This window comes from Cyprinus carpio, chromosome A11 (assembly GCF_018340385.1).
Source record: "Cyprinus carpio isolate SPL01 chromosome A11, ASM1834038v1, whole genome shotgun sequence".
Classification (NCBI taxonomy): Eukaryota; Metazoa; Chordata; class Actinopteri; order Cypriniformes; family Cyprinidae; genus Cyprinus; species Cyprinus carpio.
This window is the reverse complement of record NC_056582.1, coordinates 14,053,822-14,077,618: the sequence shown is the minus strand read 5'-3', so window position 1 is coordinate 14,077,618 and position 23,797 is coordinate 14,053,822. Positions and strand designations below refer to the sequence as shown.

Genomic DNA, 23,797 nt, shown 5'->3' with positions numbered 1-23,797 from the left:
AGCTGTGAGGTTTCTTTTTCATTGTTTTGGAGTAGTTGGACTGAGTTTGACAAACTGCTAACAATAAAAATATATAAATATATATATATATAAAAATCCACCAAGATGTTTTCGCATATACAAAGTATAAACAGATCAGAATATGTAAGGTAATGCGGAAATTAATGTATTCAGTCTGTTACTAAAGAAAACAAAATCACTTGCACTAAGAACATAATGTACTATATTCTACATTTAAAATTGCTTTAGTTTTTTTTTTTTTTTTTTTTTTTTTAAGTAATTGAGATTGGTTTGTGAATATTTTTCTTTGCCAGTACTGTGTGGTTTCCCCTAAGATAAAAAATAAATAAATAAAAATAAACATTTACTTTGGAAATGATTGAACTCATTGTTAGTTCTCTTGATCTAGGCCTATGTCTCTAGCAAAAATATTCTATTATGACGATTCACAGACTAACCATTGGCAGCAAAGCATGTGAAAGTGAGAATCATAGAGTAGAATGAAGATTTTTAAAAATCTAAATCTAAAGTTGTGTGTGAGAGTTTAAGGTAGGGGGATCGAAAATGTGAATAAACCATGGAATGTCCCCAGGTTTTTATTATTATTATTATTATTCTTAAATTATTATTATTATTATTATTATTATTATTATTATTATTATTATTAGAATAACCAGTATAAGCTTATACATGTTACTGAGTTGTTTTGCCAACACATTAAACACAGAAGTAGAAGATGTGGTGAAACTAAACCTTGTGAAAATGTGTTTCCTGAGTGCATTAAATTGTGTTTCTGTGGACAAAATGAATGCTTTTGTCTAGACTTTAGCCACCAAGCATCATGTGACCGAACTGGTGCAAGAAAGTGGCATTACAACATAATTTTATTTTTCTCATTTCCAATGAACTTATATAGGTGACTCTTTTTGCAATTTTCCACATATTATACACTGAGTTGTAAACTGTAAAAAAGGGGGTAAGTTGTATTAAGTGTATTAAGTAAGTGCATATTGTATGCAAACCTTTTAGTTTTATTAAAACATTCCTTTTGTTGTGTCTTTGTTTTTGTTACGTCAAATACATTCCCATGAGCATATTTACCCTGCATATATAAGCGATACTCTCGGTTTGAGCGTCAATCCTCTTTTACAATTACAATTGTTCTCAAGTTAAAAAAATAGAGTGTGAATCCTCTCAAACTTGTGGACAAAGTAATTGTGAAAGAGGATTCACACTCAAACCGAGAGTATAGCTTATATATGCAGGGTAAAGACGCTCATGGGAATGTATTTGGCGTAACATTCTCACCGAGGTTTTCATGTCATCTTAAACTGTGGTCTGTGAGGGCAGTTGTAAAATGTGAACATATAAGTAAAACATAGGTCATAACCTATTTTTTCTTAGAAAAAACATGCGACACTGATGTGCCAGGGTAAGGTGCCAGCTGATTTTGTTGACGGCACATGAAGTAAGTAAAGTTAATGAAGCCAGGTCAGTTAATTAATTTGTTAAGTCGAACTGAGGCTGGACAAGATGTTTACTTGAAAGTTTATCAATGGATTATTCATTTTCGCAAAAGAAGCAAAAAATTACAGATCTGAAAATTACATCAGTAAACTGGTGCATGATTTCACTTAATTTAATTTTTTTGTTATTTGTATTCTAACATTTTTTTTTTATGCTGATGGAATGTACAGCTTTGGTGATAATGGGCACCATTCAGTAAACTAAAATCTAATGATTTAAAAAAAAAACAAAAAAAAAAACTAGGTGCCATACCTACAAGAAAAGTTGAACCAACGAACTTTCAGAAACATCCCACTCAGTTACTGAAATGAATCACTTGTGCTGGCAACAACTTCTTTACCCAGACACTGACCATTCTTTTCTACACTGCCCATAGACTATAATATTTTTCATATAAACAACAATCGCAAGAGCTGACCAACTTCACACTTTAAATTTTTTTTAATCAGTATAGCATCAGTATAACATGTTCCCATCCATTCTGCGTTTCACAATACAATATAATTTAGTCATTTCTACATAACTGTATGAGTTATTAGAGTTTAAAACTTTTTTTTTTTAGTTACTAATTAAATTCAAAGAGGCCAAAAAGTGAAAAGAACTTATCACTGCAGATTGTATGATGGCAACACTTAGATTTACATAAAAGTTGAAACATCGAACTTTCAGAAACATCCCACTCAGTTACTGAAATGAATCACTTGTTCTGGCAACAATTTAACTGAGTTCATTACGTAGAGACTGGCCATTCTTCTCTACACTGCCCATAGAATATAATACTTCCATATAAACAACAATAGCAAGTGCTGACCAACTTCACACTTTAAATTTGTTTTATCAGTATAACATGTTCCCATCCATTCTGCGTTTCACAATACAATATAATTTAGTCATTTCTACTTAACTGTATGAGTTATTAGAGTTTAAAACTTTTTTTTTTAGTTACTAATTAAATTCAAAGAGGCCAAAAAGTGAAAAGAACTTATCACTGCAGATTGTATGATGGCAACACTTAGATTTACATAAAAGTTGAAACATCGAACTTTCAGAAACATCCCACTCAGTTACTGAAATGAATCACTTGTTCTGGCAACAATTTAACTGACTTCATTACCTAGAGACTGGCCATTCTTCTCTACACTGCCCATAGAATATAATACTTCCATATAAACAACAATAGCAAGTGCTGACCAACTTCACACTTTAAATTTTTTTTATCAGTATAACATGTTCCCATCAATTCTGCGTTTTACAATACAATATAATTTTGCAATTTCTACATAACTGTATGAGTTATTAGAGTTTAAAACTTTTTTTAGTTACTAATTAAATTCAAAGAGTCCAAAAAGTGAATAGAACTTATCACTGCAGATTGTGTGATGGCATCACTTAGAGTTTATGTAAAAGTTGAAACATCGAACTTTCAGAAACATCCCACTCAGTTACTGAAATGAATCACTTGTTCTGGCAACAATTTAACTGACTTCATTACCTAGAGACTGACCATTTATTTCAGTTTTATTTTTGAATTGTTTTAAATACAATTATATATTTTTTATTTTATTTTATTTAATAATTTATTTCACAGTGGAAGGCAACACACGGCAATGGAAAGATTTTTGTGTAGCTGGTCCACTGTCAGTGTCTTGTTTTGGGGCAGCTTTTCTCCCCATGTATTTCACATTAAAGTATTATTTAGTTTTTTCAAAGAGGAAAGTTGTGACTTAAGTTTGTATTTTGAGCGGTACATATGAGGGTCATTTTATTTCAAAACTTGCCACGTGATTCATTTCTGAAGAGGAACTGCACTGGAGCTCATATACTCATAAGTACATTTCTCCAGAATAATCAAAACTTACATTCTAAAACCACATCCGGTAGGCGATTTTGCTCTATAATTAGAGATATAGGCTGAAAAAAATGTTTCTCAAAACTATTAGAATTTAAGAGTTTGCATATATAGTGATTCACGTTTTTTGTTTAAACTACAATATACTTAATAAAATTGAAAGAGACTTTGATAACTGTAAGAAATTTCATTACATACATACACAAGTAAATATAAAAAAAGGAACCATTTATTTGAAAGTTGTATATAGGAATAATGACCATGCAGATTAATGATGCTTTCTAGATGATTTAAGATTACTGTCAAAATATGTATATAAATGCTTTAACTGCTTGCAAATCATTTTAATTAATCTTCTACACTAAGCAATATGTTCACCAACACATCATCTATTTTTACGTAGGAAAGTAAATATAGAAATGTATAGACCATTGCTCAAGAATTATATAAAATAAAAGCAAAAATATACACAATTTTTTATTACGCTGTTATACACAAGTAAATATAAAAAAAAGAAAGCATTTGTTTTAAAGTTGCTAGAAGAGGATGAACATAATAAAGTCTGAATATTCACAATTGTCACTTAATTGCTACACAATGACCAAGTAGATTAATAATGCTTTTTAAATTATTGAATACTGTCAAAATGTGTACATAACAAAAATTAATCTTGTATACTACGTGATATTTACATAATCAATATGGGAAATTAAATATGGAAATGTATAGAACATTGCTCAAAAATGTTCACTTTAAATGCTCTAAATGATATCTCATTTTAGCAAATGCTTAAAACTGAAGATCTTAATGTCAGCTTTATTTGATAATTTCACTGATAAAGAAAGAGAGCATTCTGAAAACAGCAAACAGAAAAGCAGGTTTCAGTCCTTTATAGTAAATGAGAAAAGCCGTCCACGGGTTGATGTATTTCCAGAATAAGACTCAGATGTGCCATTAGAGAGAGAATTAGAGGAGATATAAGTCTGGTGCAGGTCTCCTCGACCCAGGCAGCTTAGACACAGTATTGAAGCTCTGCGCCTGAAATGCTGATCCAAAAAGAAATAGATGGCTGGATTTACACAACTGTTGAGAAAAGCCAGGCAGCAGGAGAGCGTGAGTCCACTAAGTATGATCTCTCTTGTTTCTCTGCTAAGATCTCCCATGCACATCATTACGATGACCTGGACGGCCTTGAACAAATTGAAGGGCAGCCAGGAGACCAGAAAGGCCAAAATGATGGCAAACACGATTTTGACCGAATTACGTCTTCTGGCTTCTGCACGAGAGTTTGCGGCGGTGTGACTGTGACGCCGCAGGTTAACCAAAATTGACCCATAACAGAGGGAGAGAATCAGTACTGGGAGCAGGAAGGTTAGAAATATTGTCAGGAGATTCATTCCTTGGACAAAAGAGGATTTCAAATCCTCCGAACACACGGTATTGTCTTTCAGCTGACGGTACACCAACGATGGAATTCCCAGGAAGAAAGAAATAATCCACACGACACCACAGGTGATCTGCGCACAGTTACTACTCCGCAGAAACTGAGAGTCCATGAGACGCACCACAGCCAGGTAACGGTCTACACTCATGCATGTGAGGAAGAAGATGTTGGAAAAGCGGTTGACCGCAATGATGAAGCTGCTGATCTTGCACAAGGTCTCACCGAAGGGCCACTCATCATAATGGGCCGAAACCGCCCACAAAGGCAGCGTGAAGACAAAGACAAGGTCGGCTAATGCCAGATTTATCACAAAGGTGTCCACAAGCCGTCCGTTTTTCTTGCGCCGTTTGCCGATGACCACAATGACAAACAGGTTCCCCGAGAAGCCAGTGAAGAACATGATGAAGTACAGCACAGGAATGTAGATATCGGACATAGGCAAAAATACTGAATCATTCTCGACAGGGGTATAGTAGTCGTAGTCATCTGTGGAGTTCACTGAAAAAACACGAGTATAGTAATCACTTGTGGAGCTCATTGTAATGTCAGAAAGTACCATCTCGGTGCCGTTTCCATCTGTGCACAAGTGATGGGCGAAGTAGAGAAAACCATAATGTCACATGATTCAAAACCACAAACTGCAATAACAGTCTCTCTCTCTCTCTCTCTCTCTCTCTCTCTCTGTTTCCTTAAAACATTTCCATTTATCACAAAGAGGTGCATTTTCTTAAACTCACAGTTCTGAAATGTGAATTACTGGTATATTTATATATTTCCATCATGTCAATATACATAGAGGGACTTACTGCTAATTGGTTCAGGAGTATAGTTACTTTTTAAACTTTTTTTCCTCAACAATTGATGTGAGGAGCAAATATTTGTCATGGGATTTTTTGTCATGAGAATAAATAATGTTTAACCATTTCTCTCATAAATGCAAAATCAGTTCCTCTTAGCAAGACTAAGAGAAAATCAACATGCATGCAGTTAAAAAAAGAAGTGAGAAAAATGAGATACTAGTTGGTTAGTGGGATTTATTTTTGTAATTCAGTTGTGCAGCAACCTTAAGAACAAGAATGTGAAAGGTGTAGAGCTAATTTGAGAAATCTTTAGAGCTTTTGTGGTTTCCTGGTATTCTCAGGGGTACCACACATTTTTTACACTGATGGAACATATACAAGACAGGACACAAATATTCAATATAGGACTACTTTCGTGGCTTTCTGTCACAAAGAAAGTAGAAATAAATAAAATGGATGTTTAAAGGTGCAGTAGCAGGAATTTTTGAGGGGAATATTGTATGTGAAGTATAAAGCACAGCTCCCACAAAACCAAGCAGGTTTCTGTTGATTAACATGGCGAATCCATGTGGCCATCCTGAACTTGTTGCGAAATGAGTGAGGAAATCTTTTGCTTAAATGTAATTCCACATTTTGCCCACGAAACAACAGTAAATGTAATTATACCTTAGGGCAGATGGATGAAGAAAACAATTTGAACTCCAGTGTTTTAGTTGTGTACTAACAAAATGTGTTGCATATTTGCAAGATTTTATCAATTTGATTTTCTAGTTTCAGAATCCTTTAAAATATGTTTAGGTTATATTTTACTCAAGATATCTGTGTGCATGTGAACACCCGTTGTATTTATTTTTTATTTTTTCAAAATTGTTTTTGAAAGGACTGCCTATTTATGTGGTTCCTGTTTTACCCTGTAATGTTTATCATGCACTGAGTTTAGAGGTGGTTACATAGCAGTTAGCGCTGTTGGCACTAACCTGAAGGGTTGAAGATTTCCTGTGCTGATCAGTGTGCAAGTCAGCAGAAAGAAAGTCCCCTCTATCAAAATTCTGCAAGACACTGTAGGGACTGCAAAAATAAAATGATTTTAAATTAAAGTATATATTAAACTAAATATTACATTTTTAATCATGACAAAATATCATACACCAACTGCTTACCTCTGCAAATTTGTAAAAGCTCTATACACTGTTAGAAATTTCACAGTTAAAAAAAACAGTAAAGAACTGGCAGCATGGTTGCCAGCAAGTAACTGTAAAATTAATGGTGTCTTACTGTTGGTTAAAATTACAGTTGGCTACTGTTTATTAAAAAACAGTAAAGAAGGTTGCCAGCAAGTTGCTGTAAAATTAACTATGTCTTAGCATTGGTGAAATTTAAAACTGGCTACTGTTTTTGCAAATATAGCAAAATGCTGTTTCTACATTTAAAGTAAATTATTGAGAAAAGCATTGGCAGTTTGCTGTAAGCTACAATACAAATATAATATGCTATTGTGTAAGCTATTGAGTCATTTTCCTTATTGTTTTATATATACTTCTATATGTATTTATTTGTCTAAACCTTGTGATTTAATAAATTGCCCCTAGCAGTCTTACTACGAAACACAATATTTTAGTGTGAATAAAATAATTGTTGACATAGTGACTTAATGTAACCAAAATAATAGTTTCAAAACATGTCTCTTCTATATGAAACTTTTTGAAAGTCCCACTCAAAATCCATAAATTCTTTAACCAGACTGGAGACACAAGGGTTCACGGTTTTCTTTTTCTGGGATGACCTTCCCCATCCTTTGGCTTTGATGTGACTCCTCCAGCCTTGGTGCCCTTTTTCGGATTTATCCCGATGAACCGCCTGAAAACCAAAAGTGTGTGTGTTTAGAATTAGTGTGGAGGGAAAATAAAAGATTACTCATGGGGTACATATGAATATAGCAAAGTCTATTCTTGTATCAAGAACACTTTGCTGTACTTTGTCAGGAAAGGAAAGCTTTCTTAACAAACTGCAGCATTCAGATCTTTTGAGCAGTCTAGATATCTCTTTATTCAAGCATTGACATAACATATCTTATACTCTATTTCAGCCATTTCTGATGAAATTGCAACAAATGCACATGATCATCATTTTAATGGCAAAGAAGGATGGGTCCTAGATGAGTCTGCTTCCTTTCAAGGTTTCCACCAACATCTCACCACTGATGGAAATTTTATTTCCTTGACATACACAGTCACCTATGGTTGCTCACTGCGGCTCAAATATTTAATAGGAAATTTCTCTATTTGATGCTAGATTCCCAGTTTATTACAGGCCAAATGTTTCAATAAAACTGTAAAGCTGTTTTGAAACTATATGTATTGTAAAAAGTAAATAAATGAAGTGAATTGAATGTATACATTCAAGTATCTAACCTTTAAATAAATTACAGCGTGCATGTTGCTTTTAGATGTTGTATTCTCAGCCAAAAATGATCTCCATAAGAATTCTGTGCAGGCCAAAGTAACATTGCTGTAGAAAGGAGCAATAACTAAACTATGAATATAAATAAGGCTACATTTAGTAAGTAGGCCTATTCTAACCTCAGCACATTATCACTATCAAATCTCATCACTTTATATTTAGCAGCTTTAGAATAACAATAAGTGACAATTCTGCAAAACAGATATGCCTTTACATATTTGAAGATTGAGGAAATCGGTGGAGCACAGAATATTAACTTTGCATTTAGAGGTCACATGTATTTGTCAAATTTGACATTTTTACTTCTAGCACTGGAAACTTCATGACCTATTTTTGATGTGCAGATGCATAATTTTTGTGTAGACAATTTTCTGTGCAAACCTTTCTACATTAGGTAGAGACACAATTAATAATATATTTGTAAAGATATTTTAAATATTCCTTAAGCATACATAATACAAGTCAGTGTTTTTTGGCTGTTTTCAAAAAGTAAGGACCTGGCAGAGTTGTTGGTATGTTGTAGTATAGCATAGTGCCTTAACAGGATGTATACCTTCATCTAGCCCTTTGGGCCTCTATAACAAGGGCTTTGTACTGGGTTTATATATCCAGAGCCTTGATGTAAGTATAGTATACAAATAAAATGTGATGTGAATTGAATGTATACATTCAAGTATCTAACCTTTGAATAAATTACAGTGTGCACGCTGCTTTTAGATGTTGTATTCTCAGCCAAAAATAAGCTCCATCAAAATAAAATGTCCATAAGAACTCTGTGCAGGGCAAAGTAACATTGCTGTAGAAACGAGCAATAACAAAACTACGAATATGAATTAGGCTACTTTTAGTTAGTAGGCCTATTCTATTACTTGCTACAGAGACATCAATGTAATTTCAATGCAACAGTGTTTGAAAAATTAACTTGGCAAATGAATTGTCTCATGTTGAAAGAAACTCGCCCTGTAATTGGGAATAAATCAGTCAGAAATCAGCTGCACTCCGTGATGTCGCATTTGCCACATTTACCACTAAAAAGAGCAAATAAAAGGCAGTTTCACTTCCAGTATTCACAATACAGATTAATTACAGTTACAAATGTCATGTATTTTGTCAAAGATTTCATGTAAATCAAAGGGGAACTCACCTATTAACAGTATGAAGATGGATGAAAGTACCCACGTGCTCACTGCAGTTCACAAAAATACTGGATAGTAATGTTTTATTTGTGTTTGTGTGTGTGTGTGGAATAATATTTCACAAAAACAAAAAATGGAGTAATGTACTGCTTTTGAACATAACAGGATTATACTGTTGAAATTCTGCCATAAATTAACAGCAATTTATAACAATGTATGCAGACGATACAGTGCTGTGATTGTTACAACTGATGTTTATGCAACACACACACACACACACACACACAAAATAAAAAATAAAATAAAATAAAAAAAAATAAAAAACAAATATTTGGTCATTGGGAAAAGGCAAACTGTTGCCACCAACAGAAATTCTAGTTTTCTAGTTTTCATTGGCATTTCTGATGAATATATTTATTCAGTTCAATTAAATTAAATTCTTATTGCTTTATTGGCATGGCATACGTAGGTGCATACTGCCAAAACATTGTACATAGCAAAATAAAAATAATCCTGTTATATTTATATATATCTATTTATATAAACATAATGGTTCTATTAATGCTGATGTGCTCACTCATTACCTCTTAGTTGGTGGCATTTATAAATATGATGTGCTACTAAAGAGGAAGTAGTTCCTTCACCAAGTAGAATTCCTAATTTGTCATTTTCATGGAGTGACTGGAATTCAGGAATAATCTGCTGTATTTGAGTGTACAGTGAGTCTCTTAAGAACATGTATTTGTCACAGTGGAGGAGAAAGTGTTCCTCCGTCTCAACTGCTCCTGATCTACGTTCATCACAGATACTATCTTCTTTAGGTAACCACTTCTTTTTCTGTCGTCCTCTTTCTATGTCCAGGCAGTGGTCAGTAAACCTGTACTTAGTCAGTAAAAGTATGTGTGTTATATTCCTGACTGAGACAAGATGGTCAGCCAGACTGTACTCTCTGTTTAGTCTCAACACTGAGACGACTTTGGCCTTTGGGTTGTTCTTTCCAATGCTTGTATTTTTGCACTTAGTGGAGGTGTTCTTTCTCTCTCTCTCTCTCTCTCTTATTTTTTGATAGAATAAATAAATAAATAATAGAGAGAGCGAGAGAAAGAAATATGATATATATGAGACAAGATAAAATAATATAAATACTATAAATTAAATAAATATTTTAAAACCATTTTTTATTTATGTTAAAGACTGGACTAATTATCAATATACTAACTAGTAATTATAGATTGTAAATTCGGTCTTTAAAGGGTCTCTAATATGGGTTGTCATTCACTAATTAAACATTTAGTGCAAACTTCAACACTTGATTGTCAAATGTCATCAGTTTATATTTAGCAACTTTAAAATAATAGTAAGTGGCAATTCTGCAAAACAGATGGTCTACTGTATATGACCTATAGGCCTATTTGAAGATTGAGGCACTCAGTGGAGCACTGAATGTTAACTTTTTTAACTCAAATTTGACATGTTTACTTTTAGTTCTTTGACAAGTTTTAGTTTCTGTTCACTTTCTGCATTAGGTAAAGACACAATCAGTAATATATTTGTAAAAATATGTAATACAGTTCAGTGGTTTTTTTTTTTTTTTTTTTCTTTTTTTTTTCCCCAAAAAGTAAGGACCTGGCAGAGTTGTTGGGCTCTGTAGTTTTAGAGAATGTCATAGAGTTGTTGGTATGTTGTAGTATAGCATAGTGCCTTTACATGTTGTATACTTTCATCTGGCCCCTTTGGGCCTCTATAACAAGGGCTTTGTACTGGGTAAAGGGTAGATTTATATATCCAGAGCTTTGATGTCAAGCAAGTCACTAAGGGAATGTGAAGATCTTTGAACAAACCACGGTTGCATTTCCTCAGTCGGTCACTTCTGTGTAGAATTATTAGGTTACAAGCAAAGAGAGTTGTCTATTGTCAGTGCAATTGGGATAGGAAGTGCAGAATACCCATCTGACCATAAAGACCATTTCTCACACTTATCTCTTTTTTTTCCTGCAGTAATGAGTTGTTTATGCTTAATCTGTTGCTAGTCTCAGAAGAGCGATTAAAATGTTTAATCTAGCAATCTAAATGTTTGATCTAGTTTTTGAGTTCAGAAGTGATTACGTATGCACTGATTGCCATGTGAACAAATGCAGTTAACGCAAAATCAACAGGAAACGTGCATAGTGGCACACTATGAGAGTTGCATAAAACAGAAATCAGAATTAAAGTAATATTGACCTCTGGTGGTGAGATGTTGACATAACATTTGTGGTAGTAAGTTTTGAATTCAGTGTTTTTCAATGCTATTTTAAACCATATTATCCCCCCCCCCCCCCCCCGGCCACTTCTTTAAAACTAGCTACTTCCAGTTTAAACCAAAAATTTCATTCTCATTTAAACTCACCTGACACGTCTCAACAAGGCTCAGGATGAGTGTAACGGGGCAGTTGATGAGAGCTTTGTGAGAAGTTTTCTTTGCACACACATTCAAAACGTGCACACACATAGCCGCATCTCACACAGCAAGCGAATACTTAATTGACTTATCTTTTTCTGTACCTGAAAACTTATTTTAGACCTACCTGAAAAACCTGAAAAAGCACTGTTTATTTAATTTGTGTCTTTGTACTATTATTGTATTTATTTTCTGCTATTTAGGTATCTGTAGAAATGTTTCTGAGCCCATACAGAAGCCAATAGGCAAAAAAGCCTCAAATAAATATTTTAACAGCTTTATTTTTGTAATTTCTTTTTGTTATATTTATTTTTCTGTATTAATGTATTTTTTCTCAACTGGAGTACCTCATTTTTGTTATTTGCTAATGAAGATTCCCAGATAGCATGTGGATGTGGGCCACTTAAGACAATATTTTTACAAATATATAAGCAAATTCCTAATTATTTGCTTATAAGTAAAACATACATCATTTAAAACCATTTAATATGTATTAAATGAATATTATCTCATGCAGGTCTTTCTATTCCTCATAGCTCATTTTGAAGACAGTGGATTGTTCAACTAGAAAACAAAGCTAAATGTTCTGACTATGTGTTTAGGTGTGAAACACATAAATTCAAAATCTTGTCAGGTTCACACCTAAAGAATTGGAGAGGCTTTCTCAACCTCCTTTTATCTGATTTAGCAGCTCACAACAAAATGTTCTTTCCTGTAAAGGACTGGGGTGAGAGTTCCTACAGGCAGATTTTCTGCACCAGTAAGCCCCATTTATTAGTGTACAACCAGTGTACTGTATATGTACAATTTCATCAGTGACATTTACATTTCACTTTTAGATGTATCAACTTCTTTTCTTTATGCATCAATTTTTAAAATGTTTTTTAAAAAACATCACAACTGTACAAATATTTAAAATAAATATATATAAGAAATGCTGCAATGTATGTGTTTGGTTTTGTCATGTATGGCATCATACTGATTTTTCTTTTATATATAAAATACCATTCATTTAAATCATTTTCATTTTGGTTACAGTTTTCCCTTTGATGTCGTCATCTTTGAATGGGTACTGATCATATTTATTACATTTGGAGTGAAAAGAAATGCATTAATTTAAGAGTAGAAATATTAAATATGATTTTGCTTTTTTCAATAACTGGATTTGTTAAACTATAATCAAAATCATACCATATGTTGCAAAATATTAATCCTATTGTTTTTACATAATAGCATATTGTATGATGTAATTCTGATACAGTACACTACCGTTCAAAAGTCTGGGGTTGGTAAGAATGTTTTTGAAAAAAGTCTCTTAGACTCACCAAAGCTGCTTTTATTTAATCAAAAAGACAGTAAAAACTGTAATATTATTACAATTTAAAATATCTGTTTTCTATTTTAATACTGTATGTGATGTCAAAGCTGAATTTTCAGCATCATCACACACCAAAAATAAATTGGATTCTTCAGCATTTTTTTGGGGTGGTTGAGGTCCTATATAGCACCACTACTGTATAAAGAACCTTTTAAGCCCCTAGTTCTTTAAAGGTTTTCTAACTCTCTCTTAGTCTTTTAGTTTAGTTGGGAAAAGGATTAAAATACAACATTAAAATAGTGTATTTTAATAAACATATGAGAGTGGAGTAACATCTAAAATGTGAGGAGGAGAATGGGGTTCCTCTTATGGTTCTACATAGGGATGTGCGGGACTAGTTGACTAAATGGTACAGCACCTACTAGTCAACACTGAAAACAGGTTTAGATTGATGGAAAGAAAAAGTGAAAAAAACATAATTATCATTCAAATTACCATCATTTTATGTTACCATTAAATAACCATTGTTACATTTAAAACATATTAAATAAGTTATAATAAAACATTAGAAAAATAATACATTATTTTTTTTAGTGTTTTTTTTTTTTGTATAATTTTTTTTTAACCTCAGACCACACATGAGTTTTCTTCATGTCAGTTGTGGCGAGCTCAAACGTGACCACGTGAAAGACGAGCAAGGCGTCATATGATCATATGATCAGGGTCATATGATGCAATATCAAGTTTTCCTTTCTCTTTGGAGTGTTACAAGCTCTTGGTGCATAAAAAAAATCTGTAAAGTTGCAAAGACTAAAGTCTCAAACCCAAAGAGATATTCTTTATAAAAGTTAAGACTCGTCCACACCCTCCTAAAATGCCTCGTTTAAACACGCCCCCACATGTCTACATCACTATGTGGGAAGATTTGCATAATGTCGCCCAAATGTTCAGCAAAGAAAGAAGGCGTAACCTTTGATTCTCGCTGTTGCCATCGGTGTCATGTTGTGGAGACGCTGTTTCGTTGTGAAAGCGAAAAAACTTTGTTTGGCCTTCCAAATGAGGACGCAACTAGAAATCAGTCGTTAAGTTGTATTTACAACACTGTTCCAGAACAGTTTAACCCAAATATTCAAATGTGTGCAGCACATTTTATGGAGGAGTGTTTCCTGATCCTGGGAGAGAATGCCGGCTGCTTTGACTCGTAGTCTGTAAGTACCTTTACATATGTAAAGGATTTGCCACTGATGATTCATACGCGAGTTTTGAGCAGTGTAGAGTAGTGCTTGTTGTTTGTCGTTTCTCCGATCAGAAATGCAGACATGGTTTTATGTTTACGCGGTGTGATGCAACGCAGTATAAGTCATTATAATCCGTAATTATGTCCCCACTGGATGCAACAAATGCCTCGTTTGTAATGGGTTTTTATTGTTATTGTCTTGTAACGCAGGTGTTCTGACCAGGACATGCATCACAGTATGTTAAGGGGCGTAAAATTTCTGTCACACGCTTGAGGCATTCGGCCAATCACAACACACTGGATAGCTGGCCAATCAGAGCAAACCTCTACACTACAATTAAAAAATGAACGTAGCTGCTCAATGCAGCGTGACGAACGACAGTCGCATCACAGATTTCATTTATCCGGTGAGGAGAGCGAGTCGAGCTGAATGACAAGAAGAATGAGGTGAGACAGACAAGACAATGGCGGATGATTTAGTTTAGAAACGAAATGCAAAAGCGCCTGTTTGGCAATATTTTAGATTTTGAAAAGCCTATTGACTTTTGCCGTTTATCTATGGTGATTTTTTGTTTCTTATTTAATTGGCTCCACAGTGTTTGCTTATTTTTACTTTATTTTAGACTGTGTAATTTATTAATTTAAATTGTTTAAACTAGCTAAATTGAATTATCCTTAATTTAACTGGGGCCATGATCATTTTTTTTCAGTGCGCTCACCTCAGTGCATTGTTTCACTGGATGAAAAACACGTCATGTTACTCATGATGTGAAACTAAAATATGCTACAAATAATCACAGCTTTCTAGTTTGTACTGAAACTAAAAAAGAAGAAGAGGAAAAAAAAAACCTCAAACGTCAGTCTAACCACAGAGTGGTTCAGAGATTGCTATCAGGAAAAAACATCAGTCCCATACCAGAGTGCAAAGAGGTGAAGAGAGGCCCAAGGCCATCTCAAACATTTATTAGACAAGATGGAGGCAGTAGTGATGTTTCTGTTGTTTTAGATTTTTTTTTTTGACAGCCTCCTAAGCTGGTTTAACTGGATTTAGTGCATGCACTATATTTGCAAGAAATACTTGGAATTTTCTCAGAGAATTTTGTCAGAAGTTGAGACCTTTGGGATTTTAGAATCAAATAAGAGTTTTGATGATTCTGTATAGGCAGAAAGTCTGAATTAAAGAGTCAATGCTGATCCCACAACACACATTCAATTCAGAAAACGTATTCTGACTTCACTATCTCATGTGTTATGCATTTCGCTTGTTGATTGTGATAATTTATTGCAATTTGATTTGAGAGAAATTCTTTATTTGGCCTATAATACAGCAGAGTTTAAGGAAACCTTAACAGCACATTTTCTTTCTTTCTTTACTTAGAGCAGAAATGTATAGGTTATGTTTATTTTCTGCCCCCAAAACAGGAAGAGGATCTCCTATGCACTTCACCACCTGATGCTGCATTGTAATACTGTGTGCCTCCTAGTGGTATACAATTTTTTTTTTTTTTTTTTGATAAACCAACATCAGCATTTAAAGTAGTAGGTTATTGAATTATTTTATTTTAACCCAATAAAGCATCTAAATGATCAACATGATATATCTATGAAAATAATATATGCTGAAAAAACTTGTACACAGTCTACTACTAGCCATCAAACTGATAGTTCTTCTGCCATTTGGTTGATAGTTAATTGATAGTATTTTTAGCAAGTGAAATGTCTTTTAGTATAATTCGACAACTGTCTTCCTTCAGATCATGTACACATGGTGACATTTACAGATTTTTTACACTTACTGGACTGAAGCAATTAAGGTTTACTTGATTATACATACATCATTTTTTAGAAAAATCATGTTAAAATGTGAGCATCAAATATGCTACATCAGACTTAAAAGAATTTTTTTTTCTACATCTCTCAATCATCATTTTATACCATTTCATTATGTTTTGCCCTCAATTAAAACTACAGAGCTTTAATCATAAAACAGCATTTAAAACATTATTTATAGCATTCAAAATATATTACAGGGAGATACAACTGATATTCGTATGTGTTTTCTATGTAATTAGTCTTCTATATTGTTATAAAGATCTCATTGATTTACATTACAAGATTTCAGAATACCAACTTACTTTATGACCGTATAAATATCAGCAGCCATATTTTTTTCCTCCTCACATATATGTTGTTTCAAAGATTTTATTTATTTAACATTTAATGTAACGTTTTATGTTTTTTAGGTTATTAATGTTGCATAAAATAAGAACATTAATGTTGCATAAAATCATAATTGGTCATACCCTTTATATTTCAATTCTTGATTTCTGAGGCAGTGACATTTTCACCCACTTTAAATTTCAGTTGTCAATTTGCATAGAGCATATTTCCCCACAGACCAAAAGAGCCACAAACAAACCATTATCTATGGTTGTTTCAACATGTTTCTACACTTTGACTGATCACTGTGAATGATCTTCATGAATTTCATCCTCCTTGCACTGAAACAGTGCCTGCAGTGAAATGCTCCATGGTTTACACTAGACTCAAATGTGAGTCAGTGACGGGAAATTGTCTAGTGTTATGCAACAGATTGAATGTGAGCCGTGCTGTTCACCCGAAGAAATTAAAGCTGAAGAAGAACTAAAAGGGTAAGAAAATCAGTAAACACTATCTTTACTATCTAACTGGATTACTGAGTCATTTCCATGCCTTTCAAGCCATGTTCACTCTGCAGCTGACCTACTATCCATTTACTCCACTGAATGTTTGGAAACTTCTAGAAACTGACAAATACATTCAAATAGAATAAATATATATTCAAATAGAAATGATAAATGTGAGTTATAATGAAATATGAATAATAAAATACTGTCTGGTCATTAGCAGTTTTGTGTTTTACCAGAAAAGGAGCTGGAGGTCATCCAGCTCTCCAGAGAAAGAGCTGCTCCAGATGTGTTAGGCTCCTCCTCTCGGTCTGCTCTTTCTTTAAACATTCCAGCCAACTCAGTGCCTCTGCATGAGGGCTTTTCCACTCCGCCTAACATACGCACATACTCAGTGTTTCTAAAGCAGTCTCCTCCGGTCTTTAAGATGAAAGCCGTCCAGCTCCTTGTCCTCATTCTCTCTGGCCTGGTGGGGGCACAGCAGCAGGCCCTTATGGACTACTTGGAGAGAAGACTCCTTGCTATTGAGGTAAGAACAACAATGATCTCCCATCCAGATTCTGCCATCCAGATACAGGCTGGCATGAAGGTTTGAGAAGAGTGAAGCTATAGAAGAAAACAACAGACTGAGTTTTGGATGAATTGAGGATTTAAGTATATGGTACAATTTACTTGTTAGATCTTGTAAAACTTAGGCGGTTAAGTTCTGGTAGGTTCCCTATAGGAGTAAAGTCACACAGAAATGTTGATAGTAGAGTAAGTAGGCTAAAATGCAATGTAATTATCAAACAAACATATATGCAGATATGTATATATAGTAAATCAGTAAGTTTTTTTTTTTTCAAGAAATGGTGGATTAAATGGGGGGGCAAAACAGGTCCAAAAGTCTGACATAGGGCAGCTAGAAGACGCTTTTACTCCAAGTGCTGGATAAAAAAGGCTCCTTGTTGTACTATTTATAGCAAAATTTGTCATTATATGCAAGTGTTTTTTTCTGCATATAACATGAAATTCTTAGCACAAACTTACTCTAAATTAGAACTGTACCCAATGCATGTGTGACACACTGATGTAAGAAAAATATGAACATGCACACTATCACACTTCCTGTCTGCTTTCACTCCTTTCCCATTGGCAGGATTCTTTCTCCTTGAGTCGGTCACCCGATCTCCCTCTGTGTCTTGGATTCAGCCACATGAAGGAAATTTTCTCTTCTCTTTTTACTCTGTGCTGACTCTGCACGTACAGTTCTTCTCAGACAAGTCATTTTGTGTGATTATGCTAAAACACACTTTTCTGCTTCTTTCCTTCCACTGAGTCAAAATTTCAAAAAATAATATTTTGATCCATTTGCCAAGTGTTTTTTCTGTAAAGGGAGGTTTTATGTTTGTTTAATTTAAATTAGTGAGGATTTCTGACTCAGCATTTAGATTGCTTGAGTTTGCAGTTTAAAATGTATGATTGCTTAGAACATGCATGTGTATAAAAGCCATCTGAAATCAATGTCTGGATGCATGATCTAAGATAGTATTTTCAGTCAAGTCACACTTATTTATATAGCACTTTCAACAATACATGTTGTTTTAAAGCAGCTTTACATAAAATCATTACGTTAATGTTTATAATATCTTCACATTTCATTCATATTTTGCTAAGAAACAAGCAATCAAGCAGTTGAGATTTGCAATATAGTATTTATCTGCCCTACACAAGTATACTACATGTATGCATGTAAAGTTGGACATATTTATATATTCAACTTTATATAAAGGACTGGGTGATAAAATAATTATAGTTTGTGATGATATTAAAAAAAATCAAACAGCTGGGATTTGAAATATAGGCTATATATCACTTTATGAATGTATACTATATTTACGCAGGTAAATATGGATATACTATATCCAACTTTAAATATGTCCCTGGGCAGTAATATACTTTACATTTTGTGATGATATAAAAAGATTTGTTATATAGTAGATATAATTGTATGTGATTATACATATGCAGAGTTTGATATGCATATATGTATATATAATGCTTTACATGTATTCAAGTATACTATAGCAACCGCCTGGCAACCACCCTAGCATTGTGGTGATGATTTTTAACTAGAAGAACAACTCACATTTATTTAGAAACTAATTGCTTGGCTTCATCTTATCATATGAAAGATGGCAATTTCACAAGACATGTTTATAGCTGACTAATTTAAATCTCTTTAACTGAGGCTCTCGAGACTTGTTTTTGTTTATTTCTCCGTTGGCAGGATCGCATCTCCTTGTGGCATGAGCAGACCAGCCGCTATGCCTCAGAGCTGCGCGAGTTCAAGCAGCAGATGGTGGCACAGCTAGAGGGCCTGGACAAGAGCAAGGAGGCGCTGCAGAGCGAGTTGGACACAGTGGGTACACGCGTAGACCGCGTGGAGAGAGAGATGGACTACCTCGAAACACAGAATGGAGTGCAGCCTTGCGTGGACGTGGATGACAAGCTGGTGGAGCAGCAAGTGACAGTTGTCAAGGAGAGGAATAAAGCCAAGTACGCCAAGCTCACAGGTAAAGAGCTTTAGGTAACATTTCACAGGCTTAGATACTATTAATGTTTGCCTCGCAGCATGATGGCACTGGCCATAGCCGGTCATTCAACAAATCCAGTAATGCAAAAAGTTTTATTTAATCTTCATATTTATTTAATCTTCAATCTAAAAATGACTAATAGATTTAGTTTTAGTTAATAACAACAAAACTGTCACAGGGTTGAAAAAAAATTCTAGAAAATGAAGAGGAAAAAATAGCTAAATTTTGAAAGTGCCAGCTACACTTCATATATTCAGTTTTAAGAAGCTCATAATGAAGCAGCTTCTGCGGGTAAGTGGCATGAGAATGACAGAGAAGCAAGTTAAATCACATCAAGCTCTGAGCTATTATAACTTGACAGACTTTAATACATAATGCATTAAATAGTGGGTCTAATCTTCCTAAAGTCCTCATTTAGAAAAGCACTTAGAGGTACTATATAACATGTATTATTATTCCATTATTAAGAGAGACAGTAATTATACTGCTGGAGGACAAATCATGATACTTTCCGTATAGCGTCTCTACACTTCAGTAGCTCTGTATTGTCTTTTCCTAGCAAAACGCCTCCAATCTGATTAACCCAGACTGTCATTAGTGTACCGTGCATTCCAATTAGGGTTTAGTGTTAAATCAGACTTTATTGGAAAGCACATAATATCACGAGGAAGGGATGCACTTTGAAACGGATCGGTAAAGGGCAATACTGGTATTCTAATTCCAGTAAGAGACAGACTGCACTGAATATTTGATGATTCACATGATGGAAAGTAACTGAAAGAAGAATTTGTTTGCCATTGAGGTATTAATTTACTACTGACCACAGAACTGTGCTTTAATGACAAGCTACGCCTGAAAAAAAAAATCGCAGCCTTTGCCAAATCGCGACTGCAGTTTAATTTCGATTAATCGTGCAGCCCTAGTCTTAAAAGAACATGAACAGTTGGGAAAGAAATCAGATTCGGAGCAATAGGATGATCCCAGTAGCCTAATACCGTAAACCTGCAGCTGTCTGTCAAACAACAAAAGAATAAGAGAAAAATCACTCACTGTAATTGACTGAATAACCTTTGTAGCTGTATGTATATAAATATAAATATATATAAATTAAAATAACAAAAATAACTTATCAACATCCACCCCTAGTTTGAGGTGTTTTTGTTTACCTGGATGCTCTGGATGTTAGGTTTTAGGCTGATATAACTATATATTACCAAGTTGAGCAAATAGATTTTGATATTTAAATAGTGGCATTAATTCTTTGTTTGTTTGTTTACATTGATGTTAAAATTACATTTTCAGATTTTAGACATTGCTTTTTATGTAATTCTAAAACACTGCTCGTCACTTTCAGAAGTTGTAGTGATGCTTTCTTTTCCAAGAAAGAATGTGAAAACTATAATTGGTTATATAATTTTTCATTTTTTTCAATATCTTTAAATATAATTTAAATCGACTTCACACACTTTAAGCAATATCGCATTGCATATAGAATATCGCATAATTTAACGGGGTGTCACATATCGCATTTTTCTTCAATATCGCACAGCCCTAGTTAATACAATATTTAAAGTCATATTTCAGGCAAAAATTTTAATTATTTTGATTTTTCTTCATGTTTAGACTGCAGTGACATGATCTCCAGCATCAAAGCCATGAAGATTCTCAAACGAGTGGGTGGCGCTAAGGGAATGTGGACCAAAGATATGGGAAGTGGCACCAAGAAGGTGTACATCTTAAACGGGACCGAGGATAATACCGTGTATGAATTTGGTACAGTCCGTGAATTCACTTCCTCCCAAGGCACTTCTGCGGCCACCAGCATCCAACTCCCTTCGGCCTGGCGTGGTATGGGTCATGCCATCTACAACAACCAGCTGTACTATCTGAAGCAGGGTGAGGAGATGAAACTAATAAAGTTTGATCTTCAGAAGAACATAGTTGCAGACAGTGCCGTGTTTCCAGCTAAAAACCATCTCCCAGTGTACAGCCTGAATCCAGAGACCTTCATCGATTTAGCAGTGGATGAAGAGGGTCTGTGGGCTATCTATGCCACTCAGGAGAATGAGAGGTACATCTCGTTGGCCAAGATAGACTCTAAAACACTAGACATTGAGCAGATGTGGGACACCCCTTGCGTGAGGGAGAACGCAGAGGCAGCGTTCGTCATCTGCGGTACTGTCTATGTGGTCTATAATTCCAAACTTCCCAGCCGCTCTCAAATTCAGTGTGTGTTTGACGTCAGTGACATGGTCACAAATGATGACGCTCCACATGTACACTTTCCCAAACGATATGGCACTCATGCAAGCCTCAAATACAGCCCTGTGGAGCAGCTGCTCTATGCTTGGGACGATGGCTATCAAATCCTCTACAAACTTCAAATGAAAAAGAAGCTGGAGGTGTAGAAGTTGTACCGAAGACTGAAGAAAGCAGAGCTGGAGAGGAAATGCCCATGTTATTGGCTTGCATTATCTTATGCAACCCAGCTGGGTCACACATCAATACGTTGAGCTCTGTAGTTACAAAGAGAGCACAACATATGATTGATTGGACACAGGTTCAGTTGTTTACTAGAGATCAGTGTACTGGGCTCAAGAAGACCCATTTTAACTTTGTTTGCCAGGAGCAGAACTATTAAAATGATTTTATATATTATGTTGACATAAAATGTGCTGTTAATAAATAACTGTACAAACACTGTAGTAATTCTACTGTTAATAAATCATTGCAACAATACTATTATACATAGGCCTACCTGCAAGATTCACAACTACATAACACTGATATATCTAAGGAATAATGTCCTTATTTTGAGTTAAAATTATTTTATCACCTTACCTGTTACCTGATCTCAAAGCTTCCGCTAAATGGGAAAAATAGTCCACTTTGATATTGTACAAAACCTAGCACCAAGCACAAAGACGAACTCTGCAGCAATATTACAGTAATATAATGAAGCCCTCCGAGGTCATTTTCACTACAACCAATCTGGCGTGTGATACAAAAGACATGAAGCGCGTGAGAAAGATAGGAAAGATATGAAACATTGCGTTAACGACGGCGAAATATCTGACTTTGGGTGGTGCGATTGTCCAATCAGAATCATGTAGTACAGAGAGCCGCGTAAAACACAACAACGCGTCTTGCGTATGACATGGCGTTCTAAAATAGTAGCCCTCAAGTTTAAAATAAGTGTAACTTTTTAAGTTTCTAGAGAAAATGTGTTTTCGTTTTCCAATCCATCGCTATGTCTCGCGTCTTTAAATGCAAAACGTGTTCTGTGTATACCAGCCCTAATTACATTTAAAGGAATAGTTCACCCAAAAAGTAAAACCATGATTTTCTCACCCTCAAGCGATCCTAGGCATAAGGCATATATCACTTTCTTCTTTCAGAGGAATACAATCGGTGTTATATTAAAAAATGTCCTGGCTTTGGCAGTGAATGGTGGTCGAGATTTTGAAGCAAATTAAAGTGCATCCATTCATCATAAAAAAAAAAATACTCAACGTGGCCCCCGGGGGTTAATAAACACCTTCTGAAGTGAATCTATGCGTTTGTGTAAGAAAAATATCCATAATTAAAACTTTATAATAATATTATATAAACCTCCCTTCCTCTGTCATATACACATTCATGAGAGTGTTCCAGCAGATGACGTAGGACAGTGGTTCTCAACCACATTTCTGGAGGACCCCCATCACTGCACATTTTGCATGTCTCCTTAATCAAACACACCTGATTCAGGTCACCTGCCCATTAGTAGAAACTCAAAGACTTGAAATGGCTGTGTCAGAAAAAGGAGACAGGCAAAATTTGCAGCGTTGTGGGTCCTCCAGGAATGGTTGAGAACCACTGACGTAGGACGTAGGCGCAGCTTTAGCTTCGGTGAGAAGTGACGAGTGCGGAAGCGCAGAGGAGAGAGCAAAACAAAACACCAGTCACAAATTAGAAGTACAAAACAAGGATTTTTAAAAGAAAAATTTCAGAGCCAAGAGGAGGCTGGTTTTCCTTTGCTGTAAACAAAACTTGGTTCTCACGAGACTAGCATACTGTCACCGGAGCTTATCAATACACCTGCGTCATCTGCTGGAACGCCATTCTCTCGTGAACACAAGTACTGTAGGTCAGTTAGCGTAAGTGAAAGATTATGGTTTATATGTATAGTTTATGGACATTCTTCTTAAAAAAACACATCAGTTCACTTCAGAAGGTGTTTATTAAACCCCCGAAGCCACGTGGAGTACTTTTTAATGTATGGATGACCTTTATTTTGCTTCAAAATCTCGACCACCGTTGACTGCCAGAGCCAGGACATTTCTTAATATAACTCAGATTGTA

The 23,797-nt window shown here is 34.8% G+C and overlaps 2 protein-coding genes and 1 long non-coding RNA gene across 5 annotated transcripts; 1 reads left to right on the top strand and 2 right to left on the bottom strand.

The window, feature by feature from the left end:
- Positions 1-2,905: 2,905 nt before the first annotated feature.
- On the bottom strand, positions 2,906-7,285 carry LOC109100634 (probable G-protein coupled receptor 25). 2 transcript variants are annotated; one of them, XM_042766375.1, is made up of 2 exons: positions 6,598-7,285; positions 2,906-5,396 (listed from the first exon to the last, which is right to left on the bottom strand). In XM_042766375.1, the coding sequence occupies exon 2, from the start codon at positions 5,377-5,379 to the stop codon at positions 4,258-4,260; it is 1,122 nt and encodes a 373-aa protein (XP_042622309.1). In that variant the 5' UTR covers positions 5,380-5,396; positions 6,598-7,285; the 3' UTR covers positions 2,906-4,257. The 2 variants fall into 2 exon arrangements, with proteins under 2 accessions (XP_042622309.1, XP_042622310.1); XM_042766376.1 differs by having other exon boundaries at positions 2,907-5,318.
- A 109-nt stretch (positions 7,286-7,394) lies between these two features.
- LOC122146606 lies at positions 7,395-23,634 on the bottom strand. Of its 2 annotated transcripts, none has more exons than XR_006161126.1 (3): positions 22,805-23,634; positions 17,114-17,483; positions 7,395-7,477 (listed from the first exon to the last, which is right to left on the bottom strand). It is a non-coding gene; the product is annotated as an uncharacterized LOC122146606 (long non-coding RNA). The 2 variants fall into 2 exon arrangements; XR_006161125.1 differs by lacking the exon at positions 22,805-23,634 and adding an exon at positions 22,295-22,776.
- Positions 17,246-22,158, top strand: LOC109081694 (olfactomedin-like protein 3A). Its single transcript, XM_042766374.1, has 3 exons — positions 17,246-17,406; positions 19,147-19,432; positions 21,077-22,158. The coding sequence occupies exons 1-3, from the start codon at positions 17,305-17,307 to the stop codon at positions 21,859-21,861; spliced, it is 1,173 nt and encodes a 390-aa protein (XP_042622308.1). The 5' UTR covers positions 17,246-17,304; the 3' UTR covers positions 21,862-22,158.
- Positions 23,635-23,797: the final 163 nt, after the last annotated feature.

Bases quoted from the DNA above. Each gene is read 5' to 3' on its own strand.
- LOC109100634 (XM_042766375.1), bottom strand. From the start codon at position 5,379: ATGGTACTTTCTGACATTACAATGAGCTCCACAAGTGATTACTATACT.
- LOC109081694 (XM_042766374.1), top strand. From the start codon at position 17,305: ATGAAAGCCGTCCAGCTCCTTGTCCTCATTCTCTCTGGCCTGGTGGGG. The intron at 17,407-19,146 runs GTAAGAACAACA...CTCCGTTGGCAG, and splicing joins GAAGACTCCTTGCTATTGAG to GATCGCATCTCCTTGTGGCA. The intron at 19,433-21,076 runs GTAAAGAGCTTT...CTTCATGTTTAG, and splicing joins CAAGTACGCCAAGCTCACAG to ACTGCAGTGACATGATCTCC.